The sequence below is a fragment of the Lissotriton vulgaris genome, chromosome 7, assembly GCF_964263255.1.
Source record: "Lissotriton vulgaris chromosome 7, aLisVul1.2, whole genome shotgun sequence".
Lineage (NCBI taxonomy): Eukaryota > Metazoa > Chordata > Amphibia > Caudata > Salamandridae > Lissotriton > Lissotriton vulgaris.
Genome location: NC_141695.1, coordinates 1,538,233,713 through 1,538,254,597, shown reverse-complemented (window position 1 = coordinate 1,538,254,597; position 20,885 = coordinate 1,538,233,713). Strand labels below are relative to the sequence as shown.

Sequence of the window (20,885 nt, the reverse complement as noted above, 5' to 3'; positions counted from 1 at the left end):
CCTAGGCAGTCAGTGGGAGGGAGGAGCAGCTGGGAGGCGGGAGCGGGGTGGAGAGGACGGGCTCCGAGGCACAACAACAACAAAATGTCAGCAGAAGCGAAACCGGAACCGGTTGGGGCAACAACAGTTATAACGCTGTGGGCATAGGCACTATCACAATTAGGCACAATTTAATTTTAATCTAACAGGCAGTGCGAGCGTTACACAAGGCGAAGCGGGCAATATATGCAGTGGCAGGATAACTCAATGAGACAATGCGAGCAATGCAGGCGCCAGTACTAATTAACGCAAAGCGAGCAGCACAACGATAGCAATGCAGTCAACAGTGCAGTAGTAGTCAGCAGAGCAATGCGAGGGGCACAACGATAGCCAGCAAAGACCAGGGGCCGTGGGGAGCGACCGCTTCTGACGGAGTCAGGACGGTCACAGCGCTTCACAGGACAGGGCGAGCCTAGGCAGTCAGTGGGAGGGAGGAGCAGCTGGGAGGCGAGAGCGGGGTGGAGTGGACGGGCTCTGAGGCACAACAACAACTAAATGGCAGCAGAAGCGAAACCGGAACCGGTTGGGGCAACAACAGTTATAACGCTGTGGGCATAGGCACTATCACAATTAGGCACAATTTAATTTTAATCTAACAGGCAGTGCGAGCGTTACGCAAGGCGAAGGGGGCAATATATGCAGTGGTAGGATAACTCAATGAGGCAATGCGAGCAATGCAGGCGCCAGTACTAATTAACGCAAAGCGAGCAGCACAACGATACCCAATGCGGTCAACAGTGCAGTAGTAGTCAGAAGAGCAATGCGAGCAGCACAACGATAGCCAGCAAAGACCAGGGGCCGTGGGGAGTGACCGCTTCTGATGGAGTCAGGACGGTCACAGCGCTTCACAGGACAGGGCGAGCCTAGGCAGTCAGTGGGAGGGAGGAGCAGCTGGGAGGCGGGAGCGGGGTGGAGAGGAAGGGCTCCGAGGCACAACAACAACAAAATGGCAGCAGAAGCGAAACCGGAACCGGTTGGGGCAACAACAGTTATAACGCTGTGGGCATAGGCACTATCACAATTAGGCCCAATTTAATTTTAATCTGACAGGCAGTGCGAGCGTTATGCAAGGCGAAGCGGGCAATATATGCAGTGGCAGGATAACTCAATGAGGCAATGCGAGCAATGCAGGCGCCAGTACTAATTAACGCAAAGCGAGCAGCACAACTATACCCAATGCAGTCAACAGTGCAGTAGTAGTCAGCAGAGCAATGCGAGCAGCACAGCGATAGCCAGCAAAGACCAAGGGCCGTGGGGAGCGACCGCTTCTGACGGACTCAGGACCAATCAATCAATCAATCAGTGACACTTAAAGAGCGCGCTACATACCCGTAGGGTCTCAAGGCACTGGGAGGGGGGGGGGGTGCCGCTACTGCTCGAACAGCCAGGTCTTCAGCACCTTCCTGAAGGAGAGGTGGTCTTGGGTCAGGCGCAGGTTGGTCGGGAGGGAGTTCCAGGTCTTGGCGGCCAGGTAGGAGAAGGACCTTCCTCCTGTAGTCGCTCTTCGGATGCGGGGGACGGCGGCGAGGGTGTGGTTGGCTGATCGGAGGTGGCGTTTGGGAGCGTAGAAGTTGATCCGGCTGTTGAGGTAGCTCGGGCCTTGGTCGTGTAGGGCTTTGTGTGCGTGGGTGAGGAGGCGGTGGTGCGGAGGTGATTCTTTTGTTGACGGGGAGCCAGTGAAGGTCTCTCAGATGTCCGGTGATGTGGCTGGTTCGTGGGATGTCGAGGATGAGTCTGGCTGAGGCGTTCTGGATCCGCTGGAGTCTCTTCTGGAGCTTGGCGGTGGTACCGGCGTAGAGGGCGTTGCCGTAGTCCAGTCGGCTGGTGACGAGGGCCTGGGTGACGGTCTTCCTGGTCTCGGTGGGGATCCACCGGAAGATCTTCCGTAGCATGCTTAGGATGTTGAAGCACGCCAAGGAGACGTTGTTGACTTGCCTAGGACGGTCACAAATCGCCCCTTGTGTGGCTTTGTAAATATCTCCTAGCTTTTTGCATAGAGGCTGCGCAACAAAAGTGGTGCAACGACAACACAAAATGTCTGGCTCCCAGTCACCATCATGTGATATCCTCTAATTGAAGTGAGTCGCAATTTTCAATCTACCTCATGAATATTAATAAGGTATGCTTAATTGCCACCCATTGTGAATCCTTTATTTTCAAACTACTGAATGTATATTGTTTTATAGAAAAATTTCCCGGTCACACAATTAGTGTTATGCATCTAGAAAGTACTTGCATTTGGCCACCCAATCCTATTTATAAAGTGCTGAGTGACTAAAGCTAATTCATGAGCAGTAAATGTTGATGGCTAGTCATTGCAAGACTCTTAATACTAGAATTCAATATTGAAGAACAAACATCTTTGAATGGATAGAAAGGTTAAATATTTCTTTAGTGATTACAGTTAATTATTCATTGCAAAAATACAATTTTAAATAAAGTTCCACAACAATGGTAAGACAAGTGATTTGTGGGTCGAACAGATCTGGTGTTTGTTTACTATTAGATGAAAATTCAAGATGAAAATTGACAGATATATAATTCTATTTATTAGAAATTGAAACAGTGATTTGGTCTCCTGTGTCAGGAGAATTTTTGAAGGGTTTCAAAACTTGCATTGCTCAATATGTATTGATTCTTAATCCATCACATAGGGGTCGATTCCGATCCTGGAAAAAAAAACTTCCGTACGATTTTTATCCGGAGCCCTCTCCGTATGAATCGTAAACATGCTGCATGACCCGACGAGTACGATCCTGACCGGGGTATGAGGATGCGATTCATACGGTCCAGGTAAGGGCGATTCGCACGGAAAAGCACACAATCACATACACACCGTACGGTGCGTACACCCCATGATCGCAGGGGTACGGTGCGTACCCCTGCGATCATGGGGTTTACGCACCCTACCCGGGGGGTCGATTTACAAAAAGGGGGGAGCAGTTCCGTACCTGTTTCGAGGCAAACTCTGCTTCTCCGGATGTTTTAGGCTCCCGTAGAAAAAGCGTTGGACGGTGCGTACCCGGCACGAATCGTACTTGCTGGGTCGGAAAAACCAGCCGCGAACCGTACAGTTGTCGCGTACAGCGGGTTCCGAGGGAGATTCATACGGGGATTTGATTCGTACGGTCTATGTACGATTCGTACGGAGTCCAGCTCCTGGTACGAATCGTACTTCGACGTACGTACAGGGACGTTGCAGGGTACGATTCGTACTGGAAAAACGCTCCGTACAGCTATTCGGAGCCGTTTTTCCCGAATCGGAATCGACCCCTTAATGTGTTTGATAATTTTCTTTCAAATTTTCATTTTGCCAAATGACTATTTGATCTATAAAACACTGCAATACTTGCTGATTATTTTCTCATTGTAGTCTCCATCTTGAATATATATTACAATCAATTCATATTGTAAAGGGATGTTTGTGGTTATTTCAAAGAAGCCCTGATTATTCTTAATCCCAAATTGTCAAAGGAAAACAATGTTACAAACTTTTGAGAAAAGAAATCCTTAATTAATATTGACAATAAAGTGTTTAAAATAGAAGGGATATATAAGAAAATCACTGCAGTCTCAGGTCCCTTGGAAACTGAGGCCCCTGAAATTTTCCCAATGGTGACCACTGGGAAAACTCTTCATGCAATCCCAGAAATAACCATTAAAGACCTGACTGCACCCATCAATCAAATAAAGACCGGCTCTCCTACTGATCTGATACCCGCCAAACTAATCTCCCCTCTGAGTGAGATATTAGGACCCCCTATCCAGAAACTGCTCAATCTCTCCTTTGCCAAGGGACAACTCCCACAATCCTGGAAGGAAGCGGTAGTGAACCCCATACGCAAAAATTCCATCTTGCCATGGTCAGAACTCTCCAACCTCCGCCCGATTTCTCTCCTTCCTTTCATCAGCAAACTGGCAGAGAAACACGTTAACACCATCCTCTCCAGCTTTATCGAGGCAACAGGGGGCCTGGACTAATCTCAATCTGGGTTCAGGCCCAACCACAGCACTGAATCAGCCCTTCTATCTGTGACAGATAAGATCAAAATGTCACAGGACAGAGGCGGTTCCATGATTCTAGTGCTGTTGGATCTGTCCGCAGCCTTTGATACGGTGTCCCATAACCTCCTTCCCAGCCGTTTGCAGGGAGTCGGAATTGGAGGCTTAGCACTATCATGGTTGGAGAGCTTCCTCTCCGGGAGATCACAATCTATCAGCCTGGGCCCCTTTCGTTCCATCATTGTTCAATGTATATGTGGCCCCCCTTGCTGAGATTGTGAGGAAATATGGGTTCATACCGGTTTCCTACGCTGATGACACCCAGCTCCTCTACCCTTTCAGCTCCCTTGGCCCCAAAGTCAAGGAGAACTTTGCTGAGGGTATGAGGGCAGTGTCACATTGGAAGGCTGTGAACTGCCTCCAATGTAACGTGACAAAAACAGAGGTCATACTCTTTGGCAAGGCGAGTCTCCTCTGGTCCCCAGACTGGTGGCCAATAGATCTTGGCCCAGTACCTACATCCAAACCTCATGTAAAGAATCTAGGGGTGAAGTTGGACCAAAAGCTGACCTTGAAGGAATACACCAACTACATCGCAGGGTTGTGTTTCCACACCATCGGCCTACTTAGACGTGTCTTCCCGTATCTCCCTGCCACCTATAGGAAGACACTTGTACAGGCCTTGGTGACCAGTCGCCTGGACTACTGTAACGGCCTACTGACATTAGCAAACGCAGATGCAGTAGGTCGTTTGCAGGTAGTCCAGAACACAGCAGAAAGATTGGTCATGAGTGCACCAGCTAGGACTCCCTCTAAGCCCTTGTTGAAAGAACTACATTGGCTTCCCATACGGCAGCGCATCAACTTTAAGATATGTTGCGCGGTTCACAAATGCCTTTATGGAGCAAGTACCAAATATCTGTCTCAATCCCTTGAGCTGTATCAGCCCAGCAGGTCTCTCCGCTCAAGCAATCAAGCCCTTCTAAAACCCCCTGCCACAAGGAAATCCAGACAAGGAGACCGTGCTTTCTCCTTGGTTGGACCTGCCTTATGGAACAAACTTCCCACTGATGTAAGAATGACCAACAACCACTTGTCCTTCAGAAAGACATTAAAGACTCTTCTTTATCAAGAAGCATTCCTGTCTTTTTAACTTCTTATGATGCACTATCTGATGATTCTATAGCTGGCAAAGCGCGGAGATACCCTTACGGGATTGATTCCAGCGCTATAGAAGAAATTAAAATAAAATAAATAAATGTATTAAATGTTGATGAGTTGGTTGGCAAAGGTGTTTCATTTAATAATATGTAAATAACAGTATGGTTTTCTGATAGATAAATACTCCTCAAATAATAAAGAATTCTTATGATTTGTTTTAGAAAATTATTCTTATTTATATGTATCTTATAGTCTTTAAATTGAGTATTTTATGGGACGTCTGCTAAAGTTATGTGCAAATATAATGTTAGTATAACATTTAGCATTGTGCCTAAATGCTTACAGATTGCTTTAATTCTTGTCAATGTTACAGAATCATGCTAGTTTAGAGTACATCTTGGTACCAGATAAGGTTAACTTTTACTTTTGTTATTTTTAAATTTGGTGGAATTGAAACCAGTACTTTATATTTTGTTTTACTGATGAGTTTCAAGTTATTAACATTGCTATCACCCAAATTAAATTATTACCATACACAAATAATATTTTATTTCTAACCAGTCTGCCAACAATATTTGCGTGTATATGGATTTTGATTTAAGGATATTATACAGTCTCTTGCTACCTATTAAATAAAATATTATATATATTTCGTTTCCTTATGAGAAATACTTTCCCTAAGTGCTACTTACTACAAGCATTTTTCTTTAGTTCGTCTATTTAATATTTAGGCAATAGATTTGAAAGCAGAATTTTAGAATCATTTTCCTTAAATTGTCATTCTTTTCTTATATGTAAAGAGCATCATATGTCTAGATTGTCCCCCCAAGTACATCTTGAGGGTTAAAGACTTCATGTGAAGTTTCTTCCAGAATTACTTAATATTTTTTCCAGTTTTCTTTTCAGTTATTTAGGAAAATTAATTCCCTTATTTAACATTTTGTTAGCCAAAACAAGAACATATATTGTATATAACGAAACTCTAACACAGTAGTAGTTATTAATATGTCTCCTTTCCAACTAAAATTTCCTGCTGTTTTGGTAAGACATGGTCATTTGTGGTTTAGGAAGACATCAACTAATTCCCAGCCTCTACCTCACAAATCAACTTCCTTTTGCTTCATGGTGTAGTATGCATCACCAATAAAATATCAAAGTGATGTTCATAGAGTTACACTATCTCCTAAGAGTGCTTATGGTAATTGTATTGCTTCTTTTTTGGAATGAAAATAATGGTACTAATTTTAAAATCATTCCCATGTCTGATAAAATCTATCTATACAAATTAGAAAATGTTTATTGCACATTATTGCTGTATCCTATAAATGGTTAAATTGATAATGCTGTTTATTCTGTTTATTTTGTCCAACTCCCCCATAATTTCTTTACTTGGTCAATATCACAATGTTTTTCATTATATGGAAATTAATGTCCTTGTATCTCATTTAATCTATGTTCTGATCTTCATTGTACAAATGTAATAACACATTTTGAACTTAAAATATGATTTGTATAGGAAGATACTTTAATTTCAAGGCTTTATTAAGATTCGGAGTAAAAGTTACAAACTCTACGTATAACACACTGCTCCAATAGCAGTGATATATAAGACATTTCAATCAAGTTTAACAGTGACTTTTTGAAAGAGCTTCAAACTTATGTTCGACAAATGTGCTCTTGGTGGCTTGATGGATATTGTAGAACTAATGTAGTTTTTCAAGTGGAATGCAAATTAGTATTTGACTTTTGCAAAAAAGTTGTATTTGTAGTGAGTGACACAATTTTTAGGTTTAGCTTTCGAGACCTCTTGCGTATACTTTAATATATATTTTAGTATATACTTTGTGGGCTTACTGCTTTTCATTAGATTGATTCAGTGTCCTTTCTTTAAAAATCTTTGCATGCTAGCGGTCTACAGAGGGCTGTAATTCTTGTTATCGGCTCACATTTCTTGTGCATTCAAAGACTGATATCAAATGCCAGACGCAAGGAAACATTTTTTTTCTGTGAAAGGAATTCCCAGTCACCCAAACCCTCACGCTTTGCTGCTTGCTGTTTTTTCCTGCTGGTGTTTGTCTAACTACTCTGAATGGCCGGTACCTGGCCCATTAACAATCCCCGTACTCTGATGTGCCTTTAATTCAGCCCCCTTTAATTTCCTTGTTACCCATAGTCGGAAAAAGACCATCTGCTGTGCTCCGATCGAAGCAGCTGTGAAATGGTGCTCTGCTACTCGGCGAGCGCTATACTTGAGCTCTAGTTACATTACAAAAGTTCATAATATCTTTTTTTCAGCATGGGACATTAAAGTAATTTGCACTGAACCACAGAATGTTAGGCCTCCCCCACCGTCACACTGGCTAGAGCCATTTAATATCTATCTCACATTTGTGGTGACTGGGGTCACTGGGGGCAGGACTAACCTAGGCCGCAGGATTGGGCCTTACTAAACAAATAACACACACTTGCTACTAGATACTGGGCCGAAGACCACGAGCGGTCTCTCACCCTTTTATTAATACCCTCGGGTGCGTGCGTGTGTGGCCTGAGTGGACGGGCCGGGTGGCTCCGTCATTACATCCCTCCAATCTTTTGGATACACAGACTCCTTTCCGGGGAGGATTCAGATCTTGTGCACACTCCACGCAAAGTCTTTCAGTCTCCGGCTAGGGGTCGGATTTGGCCGGAGGCCATACTTCTGGCTCCGGGAGTTCTTGCTTGCTTCCGACCCCTCAGGATCCTCTAAGTCTCACACTCCGCAGGACTCTTCCTGGTTGCTGTTGTTTCTGGTTCTTTCTGAGGTTGCAATTATGTTTCCTCCTGTCTGTTCTGTGAGGTCTCTGCGGAGACCGTCCCTTCTCCACACTCCAGCTCTTCGGTCGGTAGATCAACAGCCCCCCGATCCCTGGGGACTCTCTCAAACCAGGAAACGTTTCGTGTGACCACCCGAGTGCCTCGCATAGCGGACACCATGGTTCCTTGGGTGTTGACCACCTCCCACACTTCAGGCTCGTAAGCAGTGCAATATTTCCAGTTCGGGTAACAGTCTTTCATTATCACCCTGTCCCCAACAACAACGTTCATTGGTTGGGCTCTTCGAGCCTGACTCGCTTTGTCGTTAGACAACCTCCTTCTTCCTTGTGTGGCGTTCTGGTCCAGTTCTGGGGGTCTGCCGGTACGCAGTCTCTGGGGACCTTTCAGAACAGCAGGTGTGCTGGGAAACACTGGGTGGTGCAGTGTGGAGTTTGGCGATAGGCACTCAATAACTGTGAGAGGCATTGTTTGGCATTTTCACCCTTCTCTACCCCGATCCGAAGGGCCCGGTTTAAGGTCAGCATGAACCGCTCCACCTCCCCATTTACCTGGGGCCACTGTGGGGTGATCTTCCTGTGCCTGATGCCACGGGAGGCCTGATAGGCCTGGAACTCTCTGCCCGTTATCTAACCAGATTTCTTCGGGCCAACCCATCATTGCAAATGTGTGATCCAGTACTGCTCTGACATGGGAGAACGCCTTCGAGGGTACAACTTCCACCATGTGGAATCATGAATGCGAGTCGATGAGCACCAGGGTGTTCCGTCCATCTGGAAACGATCCGAAATCATTACTCAGCTTGGACCAGGGATCCGGACACGGGTCTTCAGTGATTACCGGGTGTGGCACCGGGTCTCCGCTCGTGATGTTGCATGAGTGACAGTTACATACCATTTCTTCCACCATAGCATTCATCCCTGGGCACCACACTTTGCTTCTGAGCCTGGCCTTTGTCTTGGATGCCCCTTGGTGGCCTTGATGCGCCAGATGGATCACTTCTTTCTGCAGGCTTGTCTGTATCACAAGGGACGTTCCTAGGAGTACCACCCCATGAGGGCCTTTGCTTAGCTTGCTCTGAGCTCTCCACAATTGCTGTCTAAAGCATTGTTCTTCTGCCGTGAGAGAGCTGATGCCATCCAGAAAGTGGCTACCAGTTTCGATTGGTCAGCGTGTTCTTCACTCTCGCGAGGCATTCATCGGATTCTGTGGCTTTCCCCACGTCTCCCAGCGTGAGTGCGACAAGACAGGCTTCCTATAAGATCATCTGAACAAATTGTTCAACATCCTCCGGCGTGAGAGACGGTAGGGGCGCGACAGAAAGTCAGCCGGATTGTCAGCCCCTGGTCGGAAATACACCTCGAAATGGTAAGTCTGCAGCTGCACAGCCCATCTCTCAATTTGTGGAGGTGCAAGCCTGGCGTTTCCAGCAAAGAGCGGGACAAGGCGTTTGTGGTCCGTGATCACCCGAAACTCATGGCCTTAGAGGTACAGATGGAAGCGCTGGCATGCCCACTTTATCGCCAGCGCCTTTAGTTCTATTTGAGCATACTGCATCTCTGTGGCAGTCAGCGCCCGACTGGCATAAGCGGTGGGTACCCAGTCTCTCGACTCCGTTTCCTGCATGAGAACCGCTCCCAGGCCAACGGGGCTGGCATCTACCATGACCTCTGTGCGTCTGTTCGGGCAGAAGTACGCCATTACTCGATCCTCGATGAGGGCATCCTTGACCACCTGAAATGCCACATCTTCCTTGGCGGACCAGGTCCATGGTTGTCCTGCTTTCGTTAGCACCCGAATGGTTCGGAGATGGATGCGAGGTTGGGGATAAATCTCCCACAATATGTGGCCATCCCCAAGAAGCTTCGGACTTCAGTGGCTGTCGTAGGTCTCGGTGCTGACCGGATGACCTCCGCCTTCCTTGGGTTGACACCCAACCCATCCCTGGAAAAGATGTAGCCAAAAATGTCCACTGAGTCCTGCAAAAAGGAGCACTTCTCGGTGCAGGGTGAGTCTGTTGTCCGCCAGGTGTTGCAGGATGGCGCTGAGGTACGTATGGTGGTCCTGGAGAATACGAGTATGTTGTCGCTTAAGTTAATTACTCCAGACAGCCAGGAGAGCGTCTCCCTTATGGCGTTTTGGAACACCTCCGTTGCTGATGAGACGCCGAAACTTAGCCTTTTGTAGCGGCGTAGACCAACGTGTGTGGAAAACTTGGTAATGTTTTGGCTGTCAGGGTAGAGCTCTAGTTGGTGATACCCTGCATTGAGGTCCAGCTTGGTGAACCATCTGGCACCATCTAAGTCAGCAACAATGTAATCCATCATAGGGGTGAAATGACGCTCCCTCTTCACAGCTTTGTTCGGGAAGCGCATATCGATGCATAGTCGAATGGCTCCTGGTTGCTTCGGGGCGACGACGAGGGGTGAGGCCCACGCGTTTGGGCCCAACACCTTTTCAATCACCCCCAGTTCCTCAAGCTTCCGGAGTTCTTCCTCTACCTGCAGACGCAGGTGGAATGGCACCCTCCGGTGCCTCAGCACCAAGGGCCTGACCCTGTGGTCCACGTGCAGCTTGAAGGTTTTTCCCTTGAGGCAGCCTAAGCCCTTGAACAGCATGGGGAAGTCCTTGAGCATTTCACGTACGTGCAACTCGTGTACCTCGTTAGTAAAGAATACCAGCTCTAAGTCTTCTGCCATGTGGCAAGTGAGGAGGGTTCCTCTTTTCACCTCCGTGACATTTAATCTCGTGTTCAGACTCCGGCCAACACTTGTGACCTCCACTTCCATGACCCCTCGCTGAGGGAGTGGCTCATCACTGTCGTATGTGTATATCTTCGTTCTGGACGCCAGGATGGGTGGGCGAGGTGTCAGCTTCTCGTATTGGATGCTGTCCATCATGTTGACTGACGCCCTGGTGTCTATCAGGGCATGCATTGGGGAACCTGCTACAGTGAAGTCGCACATGGGCGGTGGCCGTCTTCGGGAACCCTCTCTGGCAACAAATGACACGAAGAACACATCATCGTCATCCCCTTTAAGGTCTAAATTTGATAGTGAGTTGTCACTACAGGGGCCTGGATCCTCCAAAGTCAATTGTCGCACCCCCTGTGCAAGTCCGCGCGGGCCTGGGGCGTTGCGCCGCCGCCTCCACTCCGGCAGACTTTAGCGAAATGGTTGAGCTTTGCCGCACTGTGAGCAAGTTTTTCCTCTTGCAAGACATTTGCCTCCTGGGGGATGATCCATGCCGCAATTGCCGCATATGGAGGTCTGCGGAGCCCACGCGCCTCCTCTGGACAGTTGAGGCCGTCTGCGGATCACGTCTACCTTCTCCTCCTTGACTGTGGGCGTCTGCTGCGCCGCCAAAGGACGATTCAGAGCCGCTTCCATCTTGTCTGCCAGGGCGTTGGATAGCTCGTGAGACCTGGCAAAGACCAATATTTCGCTGAGGGAAATGCGTGGCTGACGGAGGTTGAAAGACCTCAGCTGGAATGAGCGGCAGCCTTGAATGAGCTGTGAGTGGATTCCCAGCCTCTGATCAGGCAGTTCACATGAGGTAGCAAGCTTTTGTAAGCGGGCATAGTAGACGTCCACGGTTTCGGCCTCACCCTGCTGTGCTTGCCACAGTTTAAACCATTCGTAATCCGGATTGATCTGGAGATCAAAGTGGTGGTTCAGGACTGCGACCGCCACTGAGTAGTTGTCGTTGCTCCCTCTGTCTGGCAAAGACTTGAATAGATCATACAGCTCTGCTCAGCCGTAGCGCATGAGGAGCGACCTCTTCACCCTTACATCCATCTCCCTTACACCCACGAAGTAGTGGTCAAGACGACCAATCCAGGAACACCATTTCGCTGCGGCGGTGGATGAGTCAGAGAGTTCACTGAATGGCGGCGGTGGGGCGGCTATGCCATGGCCGGGGGGGCAGGAACGAGCTGGGCGGCCTGAACTGGTGCGGGAGCTTGGTGGGCGGCATGTTGTGGCATGGGGCCCTGCAACGCGGCCTGCTGAGGGCCTGGAGCAATCAAGGGGGCACCCCCATGTGCGGCGGCTGGATTACTCAATGCCACCGGGTGCAGCTACTCTTGGCGCCATCTGTCCTGTACTGTCTGGGCCTCATGTGCGTGGACGGTCCCGGTGTAGGCGCAGGCCCGCGCTCCCCCTTCCCACTATTGGCACCTCTGGCTCGGCAGGGGATCCTCATGTGGTCTGTGAGGGTGCAGACGGATAACCAAGAACAGACGCCTGGGGCAGACCCTGCTGCAAACCGAGGATAACTGTCCTCCGGAGCACCTCTTCCCAGGTGGCTGTGTCCTCCCAGGCTGCTTGGGCCCAGGTGTGGGTGAATGTGCAAACGCCAGTGGGAGCAAGGCAGGAGCACCTTGTTCCCCATGTGACCAGGATGGGGAGACACCAGGTGGGGCGTGCCCTCTCAGACTTGCTGGGCCCACATGTGAGTGAGACCGCAGATTCCCTTGGTAGCAGGGCAAGAGTATCTTCTCCCCTCGTGACTGGGATGGTGGAGACACGTGTGGGCAATGCAAGCTTGCGGGAGGCTCCTTCTTGACGAGCTGAAGCGAGCGTGGGTCTTCACCAGCAGGCTCCGCCGCGTGACTGCGGGGGCGCAGCCTGGCAGCAAGAACGGTGCCAGGCCCTGCAGGCGGAGGCGGTGCGGCGCAGGGAAAGTAGACGCATGCACGCCCGCCTCCGCATGGGGCAGGCCTCACCTCAGCGCCGTTCCGTGCGTGATGGGCAGCAGCTTCCTCCCCGGTGCGTGCGGCGGGGCACCGGTGGCAGCACCCGGCGGGCCGGTGATTCTGACCGGGCTGAGGTGGCAGCTCGAGCGCAGGCAACACGAGCGCCGCGAACACGGGGCCCAGAAGCCGTCAAGTGTTTGCGGGGTCGAGGCGTGGTCCAGACCCGCCTCGTCGCCAATGTGGTGACTGGGGTCACTGGGGGCAGGACTAACCTAGGCTGCAGGATTGGGCCTTACTAATCAAATAAACAGAGACACACACTTGCTACTAGATATTGGTCTGAAGACCAGGAGCGGTCTCTCGCCTTTTTATTTATACCCTCGGGTGAGCCCGCCCTCGGGGTGCGTGCGTGTGTGGCGTGAGTGGACGGGCCAGGTGGCTTCGTCATTACAACATTGACTCTCTCACTCAGACTGCATATTTTTGCCATAGGTTTTTATTTCACAATGATTTCCAGACACTTGGGGGCTTATTTACAAGCCCCTTGTACCACAGGTTCACCACATTTAATATGGGAAATAGTGACATACCAGCAGCGCAAGGGGCTTGTAAATGTAGCCCTTAATTATCGTAATTTCAGTAGCCTGTGGTCACGGCCTGCAAAAGAATTCACCACACCGACATCTTGTTGTGAAAGGAAGAAAGCACGCAATATAGCTACATTGCATGTAATTGAATAGACTGACAAAACAAACTCTCAGCATTCATCGAACATGGACTTTAAAGATATAACAAAAACTACATCACTGGCAATACAGAACTTCTAGCACACTTCACTAGTGAGAAAAAGACAAAGAAAAGAGACTGAACTTGAGAAATTAAAAGCCAAGGCTAAAGCAGAAGTTATCTTACACACTCTTCCCTCGTGGCAGTTATTGTCGCGTGACTTTTCTGCTTAAACCATCTCTCCTGAAAGACAATGTATACAGTCAACATAATTGTGAGGAAAACAAGCAACTACGCAAGGCATAGCTAAAAAATTGGAATGTATGCGGAAATACACTTGCATTGTAAAAATTATAAAAATGCATGCACGGGGCTTGTTGCTGCCAAAGAAAATGGTGAATTTGTCTTAAATGGCATCTTGTGTCACATAATTAGCTCTTTCTTGATACATATTTAAATCACTTTCACAAGGGGCAGCAGAGTGCTATATGAAGAAAATTCAAAACAGTTCATCAGTAAACACTGAAACATAATGTGGTCCTCCATTACTCCATAGACCCAGATTATTTATGCTACACTGATTGCAGGCTTTATTTTAGAAAACAAAAGCCAGGATAATGTGGAAAACTGCACAGATTTATGCAGCGTAAACTCACTTTGTGGTCTACCCCCAGTACTATGCGTTATGAAACCATCTCCCTTTGTCAATTGTGTAGTGTATACTTTCCTGGAAGTATCAACAACAATGCAATTAATGCTGATGATAATATTATTAGATGTTGTTATTCCCATTACCGTTGTTATTAATGTAAATAGCGCCGAGACACCCAAGGGTATTTGGTTGCGCTCTATAAATGCCAGTAATAAATAAATAAAATAAATAAATAAATGTAATGTAAAAACAGTGAGCATTTCTGTGACCATAAGGAGGTCTCGTTTAAGTCTTTGTAAGTTTACCGTAATGTGTAGGATTGTCATCTATCAGAATTAAGCAATTTTGTGGGTTTGGTGTTTTTCTGGATAGATTTGGATTTTCCACATACTCCATTATCTGATTTCCTAATTTGCAGATTTTAACAAAATACATGCTTGCTTCTAGCTCCATCTAGGATCAAACTTTACTAAAACATGACAACATGTGTTGTCACACAGTGGAAGGCCCTTAGCAAAGAAGGACTGATCACCTTTAGGTTGGTTGCTTATTGCTGTATGTGGTGCTAAACTGGTACTTATCTGGGTGAAAACCTTTTCCCAGTGAGTTTGTAACATATGAAAATAACATAATGCATCATGCTATCGCAAAATGGGCATTAAACTACATAATGTGGCTTTTTTCTTGACACATAATTTGATCCTCCCTTGCCACATAATTCCAATTCCCTTGTGCATGAGGTAAGGTAGAAAATGTGTTTCTGTACAATCTGTGTGATGCCATAGCATGTCTGTAATTCTCTATTCTCTGGTATCATGATGTAGGCCAGGTCCAATGCTAATTTTTCTTAAATGGTTATTCAAACATTTTGTGTAATGTTTCTGGTTTCAGTTTCACTCCGGAGTAAAGATATGGATAGATGTTCGTGATAAAAAACTCAACCTGTTAAAAGTGTTGGGTGACAGAATGCTGATCACATTATGCTTTCTACTGAAATGTATTGGACTGCACATTTAAGTTGGTCACATCAGTAAAATAGCTGTTTTGGATAAAAATAAGTGTAAAATCAGTGCTCTTCAGTGGAAGGGATCTATTTAGTAAAAGGTGTGTACATATGTTTAATTGGAAATACATTTTTTTGAGCTGTGCCATTATTACATAAGTAGATGAGGGCCACATCATTGCTCATTCCTTGAGATGTATTACTTCACTGTCTAGATTTGTTAGATTCTTCAGGGTGTTCAATACTCTAGTGATGCAGGACACACGGAATGTTACAGTGATGTTGACTTGTATTGAGGCACCTGTCTTTCTGTCTGTGCGTTAAAGAATCCTTGGAATATGCCCATAAATATGACCTGAGGCATGTATCTCTGAATCAGACTGCATGACCCAGTGTGCAGTAATTGTATAGCTCTTCAAACCCTGCCTAAACAGCACCCAGGATAATGTGCTGCATGACTAAACAATTACAAGGTTCAAAAGGCGAGACCTATTGGCTATGTCAATGTTTGTTAACATAGAAACTGAAAATGTCTCCATGTTTGGCTCTCTGTTATGAGGTGGAACAGGTATAATCATAGAAATTCTGACATCCACCACTTTCACAAACCAATGCAGAAAATGATTTTTTAATATTTATAATCAGAAATGCCTAAAAACATGTTGGCACAGATACACAGAGACACACAATGAAAAGATGCTTTTTTTCTGAAATTGATATTGTTCATTACATTTTTTTCTGACAGTGAGTGTTCTTTTGGTGGTGATTCAATTGCTACTGTAACTATTACACCATTTGAACAAAATGGAGAATGCAAGCTTCATTTAACTACTGTTCAAGTTCAAAGAATGGATCATCATACACTCGAATGTTTTGGGATCAGGTAAGATATTTTTCTGAATATATAGCAAAGTGCACTCATGCCCAGTAACAGTTTTTGAAAAGTAACATAGAATTGTGATTTTGTTGTAAATATAAGACTATTAATGTATCCTTTATAGAGAGCATAAACTTAAGGGTCTAATTTAGAGTTAATCAGGTAGATAATCACAAAACTGATTATTATGCTGACAACATTTCTTTCAAGTACAATATTACCTAATGCACTTGTTATAAGGTGGATGGGGTATGCACTCGTTATAAGGTGGATGGAGTATCCTTCATGTTATTGGTGAGTACCCACATACCAAACTCGAACTCAGGCCCTAAGTGTCTAGTTCAACAGATGAAGTTCTGTGTATAACTAGCATAAATAGTGGAAACAACAGCTGTGCTTCTTTGTTACTTTCATACATGTGAGCAGTGATGTATCCATTACTGCCCCATGCCCTTCCTCCTGTTAACAATCTTATTGCTGCCTCTTTCATGCCCATATCCACATTCAGCAGGATATAAGGGATACCTGTGGTATATATGGTGTTTCCAAGATATGATTACATATTGATTATGTTGCATTGTTCTTAGATCTCCATTCATTAATTTTCAAGGAATATTCAAGCATTGTGGTACACTTTATGAAAAAGCAAGCTCAAAACTATCCTGATTCATTTCACAGAAAATGTCTTCCCACAAGGGTTAAGAAGTAGAATTCAGTTGTTGCATAACCAGGGATTAGGGTGAAACCAAAGCTAAGAGTCTCTTACAGATGCAAAGATGTTAGATTACTTACAAAAATAAGGGGCTGATTTAGAGATTAGTGGATAGCGTACTCCATCACAACAGCCAAGGAGTACCCTCTCTACTAAACTCATAGTCCACCTGACCGATGTAGCGGTGGGTTGATGTTAGGTATGCCAACTGTAGAGCCTACTTCAGCTACTTAACCAACATACTCCCCCAATGGCCTGACCGAGTATTTGTACATTCTAGGTTAGCCATCAGACTGCCCGCCCAATTTAGAACGGGCATTCAGATCGCTTTTTTTTTTGCTGTCAAGCATCTTCAGGTTAGGGACAGTAAAAAAACAAAATGACCCCTGCACCATGAGAAAAAGCTCTCATGGTATGGACGCTGCACGTTTTTCATTGAATAAAGACAAACTCCTGCTGTAAGAGTTTCTTTTTGAAAAGTGAAAAACAGTTTAGGAGTTGACGAGCAGATGCCAAGTTTGACAGAGCTGTCTGTCAAGCTTCTACAACATTGACCGAAAGAGTTGTCCACCAGACTGTCAGACAACTCTAAATTTGGCTGGTGGAGGTTCTATCGGGATGGTGGGGGTAATGTCTTCTGCTATCCCAACAAGTGCCCAGTGGCGGCTGGAGATCTTTGAAAAAGGTGAGGCGTAATACCTGGACCGAATTTCATTGACATACTCCAGAGTGGTGTGACAGCAGTTATCCCTCAGTAAATTTTCTTCTTTAAAAAAAATAAGGCAAAATCATGCATTTTCCTGTACAGTTATCGTAGAAAAAGCTAAAAGGCGCAATAGGTTCTACAACAGTACATGGATTAGGGGCCAGCACATATTAATGCTAAACTAGAATGAGGGATATTATCTTTAGTAGAAGTCCTTAGATGTTCCCCAACTTAATGGGTGGCAGTTTTGAGTAATTATGACCGTAGAGGTGTCACAATATTGGTCACAGTGTGGTCCCTTAAATATTAGTGATTTTAACTTTAAGCCTGCAAATGTATGTTGCAGTCCTATCACTTTTCAGGTCATACTGCATGCATACTGATTGACTGACAGACCATATACTGACTGTATGCCCAGTTATGTGCCAGGAAAAGACTCAATATGTCCAGTTTCTGTCAGTAGAATGTGTTTGCACGCCCACACTAACACATGCGTTCTTTGAATGTAATAGTTTTGCTCTTCAGCCATTTGCAGGCTTTCCATTTCTAGAGTATGTGTGCCTATCACTATCTTTTTAAAACAGCCTGTCTCCTGTCACTGCTTCCATCATCTGCTAGGTCTGCTCAGCATTAATAACTCACAGGTGCAATGCCTTATACTATTCCCATCTCGTTCATGCACAGTCTCACCATGTTTCTATCTACTCCTATCATGCTCTCTTGCCCCCTATTTCTCTCACATCATCTTTCTTTCTCTCTCCCTCACCCTGCCTCCTACTCCCTCTCTCACCTGTTCTTCGTCTTTCCCTTTCGTTTCGTCCTTGCTGCATCAAAGCATTAATGCTACGCATTCAGTAGAATGAATGACAATGCCACACAATACAGGTATTGAAAGGGTCAAATGCTGCACTCGCTTCTACTGTGACTGATTAATAACGAACTCAAACTCAGCATCTAGTTTTCCCACGGGCCAACATGAAGCGACTGAGACGAGAGGCCCGCAGTGTTTCAGTTCAAACAAGAAAGGCAGCAAATAAATAAAGAATGGGTTTTTGCACAGGATCACACGCTTTTGTTTTCATTTCAGCAACGCCAAGCAATAGAAAATAAGGCAGGAAATGGGGGGAAAAACGCTATTCAATTACATTCAAAGTGGCAAAAAAAGTTTGAAATTAATTTGGGAACATAATTCAGTCACTGGGAGCAAATGCTTGCACACTCCTTTTGATGTCTGGAAAAGCACTGGTCTGTTTAAAAAAAAAAACATCTTGGGGGGGTGGAATAGTTTGAACGGCAATTAAAACGCCATCTTAAAGGAAATTGTAATATGCAGTTTTAAAGGCTAGTTTGCGAGATAATAATGTGACAAACCGGCTCTTGAAGTACAGACACATATCTACTTCCGGAAGATTACTGGAATAATGTGCCGGGCTCTGGGATTCAGCGGACTAGCTCAACACCACAATAGGCTCAAGTAACGCCTGCACAGAAACAACTAAAACGATGGTGGGGTGCGTGTAAACTCAGTGCACTCCGTTTTGCACTGGTGAAAAAACGGCAAATCATTTGTACTCCTGCTGCAGTCTCGGCCGGCATGACGGGCGGGAGGGGGGAGAGGGGGGTGGAATTTGGGTCGTCCCCGGGGTATGGGGGAGGTGTTTGTTTAATAAAAAAATAAAACAGATATAAAATAATGTAAACTTACCTCCTGCGCCGCTGCCACCAGAGCTTCTGGATGGGTCCACCGTTCCATTCCCGCCGTCCTGCCTTTTCGAATTGAAATCCTGCGTGTCATCACCAGCCAGGAAAGGCCGCCTCCGGTCCGCCAATCACGGCGCAGCGGGCCGCGCCCCTCCTGGGCCATTTTCTCTGCAGCAGCCTGTCTACATAGATTGAAAGGGAGAGTGGGCGGGTTTACTTGAGGGCAGGGGGGGAGTGGCTTGTCCATTGTTATTAACCCCTTAAGTGCTGATGACGGAACCGCTCCGTCATCAGCTGCGGGTGCGCTGTGCTGATGACGGAGCGGTTCCGTCATGGCCCGCTCGCTGATCATGCGTGGCGCGAATTCCGCGCCTGCGCTTAGCGTTCTATTGAGCGGGGCGGGCCATGACGGAATCGCTCCGTCATAAGCACAGCGCCACCGACGCTGGTAACGGAGTGGTTCCGTCACAAGCATGCGGCCGCCCTGCGGCCGCCTCGCCCCCTTAGCACTGCGGCGGAATAGCCGCCGCAGTGAAGGGGTTAATACTGTCTGTTTGGGCGGCCTCAGGCCGCCCAAACAGACATATTAACAAACAGTGGGCAAGCCACTCCCCTCTGCCCTCGAGTAAACCCGCCCACTCTCAACCAAGCACTTCTGCTTTCTCGCCGTGCGAGAAGGCAGAAACATAAATGGTAGTTATTATCATTTATGTTTCTGCCTTCTCTCACGGCGAGAAAGCAGGGGGCCGGCGCCCAAACGCCCCTATGGGGGAGCCGCCACTGCAAGTGCCCTTCATCCATGAAATCTAAATCAGGTTCTAAAACAGTATTTCTGAGTGGCGTGGCCAAGATGGCAGGTGAGTTAGATATGCTTCTCCCATCTCCTCAGCCCTCCCGCCGGCACTGACCATATCTACTGCTTTAATCAGCCCAGCAGAACCACTGAATAGCTCCCGGGGCGAGCTAACATCGGGGCACAGAGAAGGGTGCCATCTCCCTCTGCCGGACACTGAAATCTGAGATAAGCTGGGGAGAGATTGGATGAAGCCAACATAGCAAGATGGCTGCCGCAGCCTGGGATGCTGGCTTGTAGAGTAGGGCTGAGTGCCGACTATGGCCGGGGTGATCTGTCTGGCATCCAGTACGCCTGAGAGGTGGTAAGCGCGCTGGCCCTAGGCATAACCACAGCAGGGGTGCTTCTTCCTGATGAGGCCTGACTCTCAACCGCCTGCCTGGACTTGGCAGCAGCGTAGCCAGGCGACCAGCCCCATCAGCACAAGCAGTGATTGGCAGTGGACCAGGTAGCGACATGGACAGGGGCCCCTGATGATGACCCCTGGCACTGGGAGGTCCTAAGGCACCCCAGAGGCAGGTATTGAGGCCCATGACATGCAGAGTTGCTGATCTGAAGAGGAGCCTCGTAGTGAGTAGCTGAGCCGCACGGGAGTGCCTGCAGTGGAGTGACGTAGCGCCGGAGTGACCTGCCGATATGGAGCTGTTGCAGCCAGTGGAGACTGAGAGTGGCTGTGAGGGGGCATGGGGTGCCCCAGACTGAGCTGCTTCACCTGCCTGCCAGGTGTGGGCTGTGGAGTTTCCCTGCATGAACTGGCACACAATAAGAGATGGAGGCTTTCCACTTTACTGCCCAACACAGCCCAGCTGACATTGACTGAACACTTTGGACAGCAACACTAGGGCCTCCCCTTAGGGGGGAGAGGTGCATCCACCTGGCAACCAGACAGCAACTGCCAAGTAGTGAACCGGGTGAGGGGCTTCCTGACAGGCGTGGCTTTTGGCCC

The 20,885-nt window shown here is 47.1% G+C and overlaps 1 protein-coding gene across 2 annotated transcripts in view; it reads left to right on the top strand.

The window, feature by feature from the left end:
* The window catches only part of LOC147705953 (uncharacterized), a 351,159-nt gene that overhangs the window by 141,418 nt on the left and 188,856 nt on the right, over window positions 1–20,885 (top strand). For both annotated transcript variants that reach the window (XM_086929009.1, XM_086929010.1), the window contains exon 5: window positions 15,836–15,973. In XM_086929009.1, the coding sequence (XP_086785135.1) occupies window positions 15,836–15,973 (138 nt within the window). The remainder of the gene's footprint in view (window positions 1–15,835; window positions 15,974–20,885) is intronic.